Genomic DNA, 11,609 nt, shown 5'->3' on the forward strand with positions numbered 1-11,609 from the left:
AATAGCGGTCATTGCAACTTTTTATCTCGCACGATATTTGCGCAGCAATTTTTGGAACGCATTTTTTTTGGAAAAAAAACAGTTTTTTGCTTTAAAAAAAAACAAAACAGTAAGGTTAGCCCAATGTTTTTGCATAATATGAAAGATGAAGTTACGCCGAGTTAATAGATACCTAACATGTCACCTTTCGAAATTGCACACGCTTGTGGAATGGCGCCAAACTTCACCACTTAAAAATCCCCATAGGCGACGCTTTAAAATTTTTTACTGGTTACAAATTTTGAGTTACAGAGGAGGTCTAGGGCCAAACTTATTGCTCTCGCTCTACCGATCGCAGCGATACCTCACATGTGTGGTTTGAACACCGTTTTCATATGTGGGCGGGACTTACGTATGCGTTCGCTTCTGCATGCGAGCACACGGACAGGGGCGCTTTAAAAAATTTTTATTTTTTTTTATTGTTCATTTTACTTTATTTATTTTAGTTTGACACTTTTTTCCAAAAAAAAAAATGTTTTGATCACTTTTATTCCTATTACAAGGAATGTAAACATCCCTTGTAATAGGAATATGGCATGACAGGTCCTCTTTACAGTGAGATATGGGGTCAATAAGACCCCACATCTCACCTCTAGGCTGTTCCTGAAATAAAAAAAAAAAAAAAAAAAAAAGATCCTGGCTTCGATCGTAGCGGTGAGTCGGTAGAAGCACCGGAGGGCGGCGGGAGGGGGGGCGTCCCCTCTCGCCTCCCGTAAGAACGATCAAGCAGTGTAACAGCTGCTACGATCATTCTTATGGTGTAGGGAATCGCCGGCTGAAAAAGATGATATCTGAATGATGCCTGTAGCTGCACCCATCATTCAGATATCCCCGCACAAAGTCAAGGACGTCGTATGACGGAAGGCGGGAAGTGGTTAAAACGCTTTTTTTTTTTTTTAACACAAAGTTGTCCATTTATACAATATTTCTAACACATAACATGTACATACCAAAAATTACACCCCAAAATAGATTCTCCTACTCCTACTAAGTATGGCGATACCACATGTGTGAGACTTCCACAGCCTGGCCACATACAGAGGCTGGGTATTGCAGAGTATCGCTGAGTATGACTGGGTATGGCAGAGTATGGCTGGGTATTGCAGAGTATCGCCGAGTATGACTGGGTATTGCAGAGTATGGCTGGGTATCACCGAGTATGGCAGAGTATGGCTGGGTATGGCAGAGTATGGCTGGGTATGGCAGAGTATTGCGGGTTATGGCAGAGTATTGCAGATTTTTGTGGGGTATTGCAGAGCATGGCTGGGTATGGCAGAGTATGGCTGGGTATCACTGAGTATTGCAGAGTATGGCTGGGTATTGCGGGATATTTCAGGGTATTTCAGGGTATTGCAGGGTATGGCAGAGTATTGCGGGGTATTCCAGGGTATGGCAGAGTATTGCGGGGTATTCCAGGGTATGGCAGAGTATTGCGGGGTATTGCAGGGTATGGCAGAGTATTGCGGGGTATTCCAGGGTATGGCAGAGTATTGCGGGGTATTGCAGGGTATGGCAGAGTATTGCGGGGTATGGCAGAGTATCGCGGGGTATGGCAGAGTATTGCGGGGTATGGCAGAGTATTGCGGGGTATTTCAGGGTATTGCAGGGTATGGCAGAGTATTGTGGGGTATTCCAGGGTATGGCAGAGTATTGTGGGGTATTCCAGGGTATGGCAGAGTATTGCAGGGTATGGCAGAGTATTGTGGGGTATTCCAGGGTATGGCAGAGTATTGTGGGGTATTCCAGGGTATGGCAGAGTATTGCGGGGTATGGCAGAGTATTGCGGGGTATTCCAGGGTATGGCAGAGTATTGCGGGGTATTCCAGGGTATGGCAGAGTATTGCGGGGTATGGCAGAGTATTTTGGGGTATTGCAGGGTATGGCAGAGTATTGCGAGGTATTGCAGGGTATGGCAGAGTATTGCGGGGTATGGCAGAGTATTGCGGGGTATTGCAGGGTATGGCAGAGTATTGCGGGGTATTGCAGGGTATGGCAGAGTATTGCGGGGTATTGCAGGGTATGGCAGAGTATTGCGTGGTATTGCAGGGTATGGCAGAGTATTGCGGGGTATTGCAGGGTATGGCAGAGTATTGCGGGGTATTGCAGGGTATGGCAGAGTATTGCGGGGTATTGCAGGGTATGGCAGAGTATTGCGGGGTATTGCAGAGGGAATTGCAGAGTATTGCACAGCATTGCAGGGCATGTAAAGTAGTAGGGATGGCTGAGCATGGATGGATGGATGGCTGGATGTCTCTGTGCAGCGCTGTGGGCACTACAGATGCAGCCCACAACGCTGCAGCCATCCATCCATCCGCCTCTTCGGTCACTGTGTACCGATCGGTACACAGGAGGAGAGGAGAGGGGGAGGAGAGGAACCGGCGTCATCAGATGACGCCGGTTTGTTTACATGTGATCGCTCCGTCATTTGACGGAGCGATCACATGGTAAACGGCCGCGATCAGCGGCCATTTACCGGTATCTGTGATGCGCCGGGTCCTATGGACCCGGCGATCACGGATGCTCTCGAGTGCGCGCCCTAGGGGGCGCGCGAGAGCAGAATTCTGGGAGGACGTCCCTGGACGTCCTCCCAGAGTTAAACAACCGCCCTGTAGCCGTCATTTGGCTATGGGCCGGTTGTTAAGTGGTTAAGAATGCCCTACAGATGCTCAATAGGTTTTAGGTCTGGAGACATGCTTGGCCAGTCCATCACCTTTACCCTCAGCTTCTTTAGCAAGGCAGTGGTTGTCTTGGAGGTGTGTTTGGGGTGGTTATTGTGACGAAAATATAAGCGTAGGATAGTTTTGCCTTAACTAGATGTGGTGTGATCTGTAGTAGTGTAAATGTAGATGTAGTTTAATTCTGGGTTATTAAAAATACAGTATTCTATGTCAGTCATGCACATATGTTCTTTCATTAGCATTTGAAAAGGACAGGGATAGTTTTTTTTTCTAGGATCAAAGTGACACCTAGATGCCAATAAAAGTTCCCATTAGAGTAAACATAGATTGCCACCTTCCTGAGGCTCAAAGAAAACAGCTAGTCATCTTGGCCAAACGGATCTGCAGGGGGCATTCACAAGGCTCCGGACAGTCTGTAAGCTTTGATTAATATCAAGAGATCTAAGGAACCTATTTTATTTCTCATAAAAGCTAAAATATTAACGGCAGAGAGATGAAAATAATTCCTTTTGATCGTACACCTGATGGGTTACGTGTACATGTAACTCTGTATGTTTAGCAGGTGTGGAATCCTGAAGAACCACACAAAACCGCTATATGGCGCCTGATTGCGGCAGGCAGGCAGTGATTGGTACTGTTGCGATCGGCATGATGCGCTGGTATCGGAAATCCTATCCATGACCCAGCAATCAGTGCCGTTCTGGGCCAATTTGACTCTGGTCATTTCAGAACACAAAACATTTGTGGGCTGAGACAGGAACACCCCCCAGGGTTGATTGGCCAAGGGCTAAAGTCCAGCCCGCATCCATATTTCAATAAATTGGGTAGCCTGAGATATGGACATTGTTCTTCCACGAAGCCAGTTCGAAACTGGGGAGTTCCCACGTGTTCCAGTATGCTTCTACTAACGAATAGACTTGGTAAAGTTTATTTCTGTTTTTATCCCTTTTTATTTTCATAGCAAATTGCCAATTGTGTGTCTTTCTGCATTTTTTGTATCTTTTTTCGTAACTCCTTTTTCTTTGTATATCGTATATGCACTGCCCACTTTTGGGATATTAAATGATAAAATTAATAAGTGACTTCTGTGTACTAAGCTAGGACTCATATCTCTGGAGAGGTTGTTGTATTTTAGTGCCTAAGTACTCGGTTTAAGTTACGTACCAATCGGTATGCAATTGCACTGTGTGTTGGCAGATTGCATGCAGATTGTAAGCTAACAGATCTTCCAGGTGGAGATCTGTGTGTGTGGTGGCTCAGCAGACCAGTCTGCGGACAAACTGTTGGGTGGTGGCAGGCTATCGTTTATTGTGTGTCTGGTGTGTGGGTGTGGGGACAGTGGGAAGAGTGATTAACACCGGGGTTCAAGCTTGCAGGATAGCTGGAGGAATCCTAGAAGTGTGTAGTAATTGCTAGATTGCTCCCCAACCCTTAGAGTGCACCAGATTGTATGTAAGATTTGTATCTGCCTGTGTGTGGTCAGCTAGCTGGATTGGAGTGGAGTCTCCCTCTAGTGGTGGCCAAAGGTAGTGCAGGCTGTGAAAATACTACAGCCAGTCTTACATGCGCAGTATAAGTTCCCCCTTATTCCCTTAGTTCCTCATATACCCCGGTCACGGAACGCACGTCGCGGTTGGTTAGTCGCTGTGGGGTGTGAATCCGTGACAGATTGGTGGCAGCGGTGGGATTTGCTTAGTACATTAGTACATGGTTTATTCATTTAACCTATGTACTAAAGGTTGGAAGCTTGTTAGAAGCAACTGACCTACAGAAGCTCACTCAGTGCATAATTTTTGTTTTGTAGAAGACATACTTGGCTATTTGCTCCCCACCCCCTCTTGTTTTTTCTTTTCTATCTTTTATTTGGGCAAAAAACTTGGAGATGGTAACCCACGAGATGATATGCTGGTACAAGAGGCAATCCGAAGAGACCGCGATTGACCTCTGTGAGCTAAGAGGCATCAGTACAGTCGGCAAGACGAGGACCCAACTTTTATGTGCGTTGATAGAGGATGACCATGAACAGTTCACCATGGCATCTAAACCCAGAGACTGTGCCATTCCAGATGACTGTGTGAGACAGCATGATTCTGTTCTCAAACCCTCTCAGCGGAAGAAATCACTACAGCAGATGAAGCAAAGAGGGAGAGAGCACAAACTGAACAGTACCCAAATCCAGCATGGAAATGCAACATCACCTCCATCTGCATCAAGAACTACAAGAACTAGACCTACATCTGTGGAAACCTTGAAGTGTTTTGTCTGTAACCAAGGTGGACATTACTCGAGCCTTTGTCCAAAGAGGAGGAGGCCTAGCCCACCAGCAAGTGTGAAAAGTGCACCCCCTACTGTGTTGCTTGTTGGGGAAAATGTAGGAGACCGAGCGGATAACCTGCAGCCAGTTACCGCAAGTAACAGCGTTACAGTCGGACTCCGAGGTATGGGATCAGAGGATGGCCTAGCTCTTCCAGGATTGAGGTGCTGTGAGGATGTGATCCCAGGGGAAGCCATGGTCGTCACTGGAGGTGGAGGAGCCATCTCTGCCGTGCCTATGGCTTGTGTTTCGTTGAACCTGGACTCTGAAAGCCAAATGAAAGAAGTGGGCAGAGCAGATCCCACGTATGTAGGAGGCCATGCGGATAGCCTGCAGCTGGTTACCGCAGGTAACAGTGTTACAGTTGGACTCAAAGCTATGGGATCAGAGGATGTCCTAGCTCTTCCAGGATTGAGGAGCTGTGAGGATGTGATCCCAGGGGAAGCCATGGTTGTCACAGGAGGTGGAGGAGCCATCCCTGTCATGCTTATGGCTTGTGTTTCGTTGAACCAGGAATCTGAAAGCCAAGTGAAAGAAGTGGGCAGAGCAGATCCCACAAATGTAGGAGGCCGTGCGGATACCCTGCAGCTGGTTACCGCAGGTAATAATGTTTCAGTCGGACTCCGAGATACGGGATCCACGGATGTCCTAGCTCTTTCAGGATCGAGGAGCCATGAGGATGTGGTCCCAAAGAAAGCCACAGTTATCACAGGGGTTGGAGGAGTCATCCCTGTGTTACCAACAGCTTGTGTTGCTTTGCTCAGAGGATCAAAAAGCAAAGTGAGAGAAGTAGGCATAGCAGATGCCAGTAATGTACTATTGGGTACTGACCGGGTGCAGTTGGTAGCCCGCTATGAGCCAAATTCATCCCCCCTGAAACCTGCATCTCCACCTGAAGCCCCGGATTCACGTAAAGTACTGTTGGGTGACTCAGTGCACGTTGGGAACTCTGGGGAGGGTCAGGGGACTAGTGACTGTGTGCCAGGTCCAGGCCCTAATGGGTTTCTGGAGCCAAGGCCCAGAGAGGAAACTAAAGTCAGAATGAACTCTGAAATTGATAATGTTTTGTGTGATGTAAAAAGTCATGATCTGTGCTGTGCAGACATTCCCTCTGCTGCAGTGGTGACTCCCGGGGCCCACCGGGCTGCCCCGAACTGGTTATTGCCCACTGCTACAGAGGGACTGTCTGTGAAAGGGCCCAATCCAACTGGGTCGGACCCTTGTGAACTTGGTCAAGCAGGCCTGAGGTCCCCTCACACTGTTGTCTCCCTGGCGTCTGTGGCAGATCACTCTGAGTCCCCTGAGGCTGTTAAAATTGACATCAGCCTGGAGGAGTACAGAGGTCTGGCTGATGGACTGCCAGTTGGGGATGGCGGGATGAGGGTGTATGGGGAACAGGACTGTGACTCTGTAACCACATGTAAAGAAAAGCCTGGAGCAACAGCATGCAATGCTGTAGGCAAAGGGCGAACATGACAGTGGGAACAGGGTAAGGGTTAATGTTTGAGGATTATGGTGGAGCCGAGGGGGAGGGAGAATTAGGGGAGGGGACATTTAAAAGGGCTTCCCGCTCTGGGAGGGATAGCAGAAGATCGTGGAAAGTTCAGGGAGCAGGTCAGTGCCACACCATGTCTGACTTAGAAGGGCTCATGTCCCAGTTAAGGGAAGAAGCGGCGGTGCGGGGGGCGGAATGGCTGCAGGAGACCATCTCAGCAGCGATCCGGGCTCCCAGCGCGCCAGCTAGGGAGGGAGAGAGAGGCAGTCACAGAGCGCGCCGCTCCCGACCGCCTGAGCGGTTCTCACCGGACCGCGTTACTAATTCACAGCGGCACCCGGGTAACATGGTGCCAAATGTACAGGGGGGCCCACCAGCGAAACGATCGGCGGGAAGAGAGCGGGTCAGCGGGCGGGCGGCCCCGACAGGACAGGAGAGGATCCCAGCAGGAGGACGGACAGGAGATAGGCCCAATAGTGGCAGACGCGCGGGGAGCGCAAGCCCCGCCCCCAGGAAGACGGCGGTGAGCTCCGCCATCGCTGCCAATGCAACGCCTGCAGTTGTCCCTGGGCCTTCCAGCACTTCGGCAGGGGACAGGCAGGATAGCGGGAGGAACAGGACTGGATTACTACCAACCAGAGCGGAGGCCGGCAGGACTGCGGTAGCCCACACCGGTCCTGGGAAGGCTGTCCGGAAGTCAACGGGCGGATTCGCTGCGCGGAGGAAGGAAAGGATGGCGGGTAGTGCGGCAGCCGCGGTCAACGTCCCGGGCGGGCCAGTATCTGATGCGGAAGAAGACGCGGGTCGGAGCGAGGGAGAAGAGATGTCCGGATCGGAAGAGGAGACGGCCCAGCTGCACAGGAGGATGGGGCCAGGAGAAAGCAGACGGTCGGCTGATGGGGCGACACCTATGCAGCCCGGTGAGTTAACACATGATACTGCAAATGCTAGTTTAAATAATGCAACAGTGTCAGGAGCTGGGGTTGGAAGTTCGGTGGAAAGTAGGGTAGGAACTGACAAGGGGGGAGGTGCTCCGGGATTTTTGGGTTTTTTGATAGGAATTAAGGAGCTTGTGCAGAGGCTGGAGGCAGCAGAGAAGCCGGCGGGGGGGCCAATAGCTGCATGGGTACCGCAGACGGAAAAGGAATTAGATAACGCAGGGCGGGGGGCCATACCTACAGTTGCAGCCGATGTCGCGGTGCCGGCGCAGGAGGCCGTGGCGAGCGTAGCAGCGCAGGGGAAGGACAAGGCGGCGCAGTCAGGGGAGGCTGCGGCGAGAAAAGATATTGTTAGGTTGGCGGACGCAGCCCGCTGCGAGGTGTACGTCTGCTACGAAGGACCGTTGGGGGCTCACCTGAAACAGGAGGTTCGGGAAAAATTATGGAAGGGTGAGTATGTTGAAATATTTTCATTACTGCCCTTGGAAAAATTCAACCTCGATAGAGTCAAGCCGGATGATTCCAAAAAGGAAGACGAGGAAAAGAGGAGGTATAGGCTGATACCTCGGACATTTACGAATTGGTTGCAAGCGTTTGCAATCATGGCTAGTGTGATAGGGGAAAAACAGCCGGAACATTGTTCGGCGCTTTTCTGCTATCAGGACGCAATCGGGGAAGCGTATAGAGTATATGGGGGTACGGCATGGTTGAGGTACGACGAACAGTTCAGGCAGCGGAGAGCAGTGCGCCCGGAACTACGTTGGGACCACAAGGACATCAGTCTGTGGATGCGTTTGATGACGACGGCGAGGGCACCGAATCCGTTTTTTCAGGGGGGAGCCGGTGGACCGTCAACCCAGGGACATGCGGCTGGAAACAAAAAAGGGGTCTGTTGGCAGTACAATTCCGGGGTTTGCAGGTTCGGAGGATCATGTAAGTTTAAACACGAATGCTCCGGCTGCGGGGGAACACATCCGTCATCCAGGTGTTTTAAGCAAGGAAAAGGTCGTCAGGGAGAAGCTGGGAACAAAAGGGAGGACTCCGGTGATGGTGGAAAGGATGCGACCGTTTCTCGGTAAGTACCCTGACAGGCAAGCTGCACGGCTATTAGAAGAAGGTTTTACGGTAGGATTTAGGATTCCATGCAATCTAGCAGCTGTCCCCCCAGTACCCAAAAATTTAAAGTCAGCCTTGCAACATCCGGAAGTGGTTTTGGAAAAACTACAGAAGGAGGTTGCATTGGGTAGAATGAGCGGACCTTTTCCAGTGGCGCCAGTGGCGGATTTGGTGGTATCACCTCTAGGGGTGGTGCCCAAAAAAGAGCCCAATAAGTTTAGGCTCATTCACCACTTATCCTTCCCAAAAGGGGGATCCGTGAATGATGCCATTGACCAAGAAGCGTGCTCAGTGACGTATACGTCGTTTGACGCTGCGGTGAGGTGGGTGCGCCACTACGGAAAAGGGGCGTTGATGGCAAAGGCAGACGTGGAATCAGCTTTTCGACTCCTGCCAGTGCACCCCGAGAGTTTTCGGTTACTGGGGTGTCATTGGAATGGGGGATTTTACGTTGATCAATGCCTACCGATGGGTTGTTCGGTATCGTGTGCGCTGTTCGAACAATTCAGCTCCTTTGTAGAGTGGGTAGTAAGGGATGTATCCGGAGTGAATTCGCTAATTCACTACTTGGATGATTTTTTATGCATTGGCCCGGCGGATTCTAGAGTCTGTGCAGTGCTACTAGCGTCACTACAGCACATAGCAGAAAAATTTGGCATTCCATTAGCAGCCGATAAGACGGAGGGACCCTGCTCGGTCATCACGTTCTTAGGTATTGTATTAGATTCGGATGCGATGGAATGCAGATTGCCTGAGGAGAAATTGGAAGATTTGCGGAAGGAAGTGGCAGGTTTGATAGGTCTGAAAAAGGTACAACTGAGACGGTTACAATCGGTTTTGGGCAAGCTGAATTTTGCTTGTCGCATATTACCGATGGGGAGAGTGTTTAGTCGCCGGCTGGCGGCCAGCACGAGTGGGATCAAATCCCCAACTCATTTTGTTCGTTTAGTTAAAACACATAGGGAAGATCTCAGGGTCTGGAATACCTTTCTGGAATCCTTTAACGGTAGGGCAATGTGGATGTCGGGTCCAGTCAGCAATTTTGACTTGGAACTATTCACTGATGCCGCTGGATCAACAGGTTTTGGGGCGTTCTTTCAAGGGCGATGGAGCGCAGGTCCATGGCCTCAATCGTGGGTACAAGAGGGTTTCACGAAGAACCTGGTATTGCTGGAACTGTTTCCAGTGGTACTGGCAGTTGAGTTATGGGGCGCATTGTTCAGGGATCTGAAAGTGCGTTTTCATGGGGACAACATGGGGGTGGTGCAAGTGATAAACAGGGTCACGGCGTCATCTCCGCCGGTGATTAGGATGCTGCAACACTTAGTGTTAAGATGCTTACAACTGAATGTCTTCATTCATGCTGTTCACTTACCGGGGGTGGAAAACGTAATTGCTGATGCGTTGTCTCGCTTCCAGTGGGACAGGTTCAGAGAGTTGGCGCCGGAAGCGGAGCAACAGGGGGTGCCTTGTCCAGACTGGCTGTGGGAGATTGCACTGGAGTCGTCGAGGGATGGATTAAGCGGTCGGTAAGTGGGGCTACTTGGGCAGCATACAATAGGGTTTGGCAGGAATGGATGTCCTTTGGGCGAGCGTTGAGGGAGGAACTTGTAGGGCAAGGAGTGCGTTCGCTATTACTGTATTATCTGGCAAGAAAATTTAACGAGGGTGCGTCGGTATCTGTGATCAGTATACAGCTAGCTGGTTTAGCTTTCCTTTTTAAGCTACAAGGGCAGCCCGACTTCACCAAGGACTTTTGGGTGAGACAGGCGTTGAAAGGTTATCGGAGGGCGGCGGTTCAGCGCGATTCAAGGAGACCAGTAACTTTCGAGATACTGGGGGGTATTGTGGAACAATTGAGGGGGGTCTGTTCGTCTGATTACGAAGTTAGCTTGTTTAAGGTAGCTTTTGTATTAGCATTTTTTGGGGCATTCAGGATAGGGGAGTTGGTTAGCCCTTCAAAAACAGTGCAAGGAGGAGTTGGTTGTAAAGAGGTTACACTTGAGGAGGACGGGGTATCGATATTCCTACGGAAGTCAAAGACAGATCAGGAGGGGAGAGGCAGGATGGTGCGAGTTTATTCCATCCTGGGATCCCCTCAGTGCCCAGTGGGTGCAGTACGGGAATTTTTGAAAGTGAGGCCGGACTGTCAGGGCCCTTTATTGATACATGCAAATGGAGATATGTTATCGCGTTTTCAGTTTATTGCTGTTTTTAGAAAATGTTTGCTTGGGCTGGGACTTGAGGAGCGGGAATTTTCATCACATTCATTCCGGATAGGTGCCGCAACAGAGGCGGCCAGATTGGGTATGGATGTGGAAACAATAAAACGGATTGGGCGGTGGGAGTCTAACAGATTTCAATCTTATGTGCGACCTCAACTAGCGGTAAGATTGTAAGGAGTTAGGTTGTTTTTGTGGTTTTATGGCCGGTGGGACAGTAGTTAACTGGTCAATGTTGAGAATGGTTTGTTTTCTTTTAATTTCAGGTGCAGCTCCAAGAGTGGTCTGGATTATGGGCCATTCTTATGTGTGTTGGGGGGCTCGGAGGGGAGACGCCCGACCTGAGGGTAGGCAGTTAGGTTTTGATAGACGGGAAGTGTACTTAAAAGGGTTTGGTATACCGGGGATGTTGTGGGGCAGGTTGGTTCAGGAGGTACAACGTTATGCAAACAGGGAGGGCCCTCCGGATGTGCTGGTAATACATGTGGGCGGCAATGATCTTGGTATTCGCTCAATGATAGACATTACGCGAGACATTAAATTTGACGTCTGGCGCTTAGGGAAGGAATTTCCAAAAATGATCATTGTCTGGTCGGACATGGTTGCACGCATGTGTTGGAGAATGGCCAGGTCAGTGGAGGGGGTGAATAGAGCTAGGAAGAAGATTAATAGGGAAGTGAGTAAATTTGTGGTTAGTTGTGGAGGGTTGGCAATCAGGCATATGGAACTGGAATTCGAGACATGGAGGTACTTAAGACGAGATGGGGTACATCTTAATGAGGTGGGGACGGATTTGTGGGCTTTGGG

At 50.0% G+C, this 11,609-nt stretch overlaps 1 protein-coding gene across 1 annotated transcript; it reads left to right on the forward strand.

The window, feature by feature from the left end:
- The first annotated feature begins 7,122 nt into the window (after window positions 1-7,122).
- LOC141112266 (uncharacterized) lies at window positions 7,123-11,182 on the forward strand. Its single transcript, XM_073604901.1, has 2 exons — window positions 7,123-7,446; window positions 10,000-11,182. The coding sequence occupies exons 1-2, from the start codon at window positions 7,260-7,262 to the stop codon at window positions 10,977-10,979; spliced, it is 1,167 nt and encodes a 388-aa protein (XP_073461002.1). The 5' UTR covers window positions 7,123-7,259; the 3' UTR covers window positions 10,980-11,182.
- The last annotated feature ends 427 nt before the right edge of the window (window positions 11,183-11,609 follow it).

The sequence above is a fragment of the Aquarana catesbeiana genome, linkage group LG11 (assembly GCF_042186555.1).
Source record: "Aquarana catesbeiana isolate 2022-GZ linkage group LG11, ASM4218655v1, whole genome shotgun sequence".
NCBI lineage: Eukaryota > Metazoa > Chordata > Amphibia > Anura > Ranidae > Aquarana > Aquarana catesbeiana.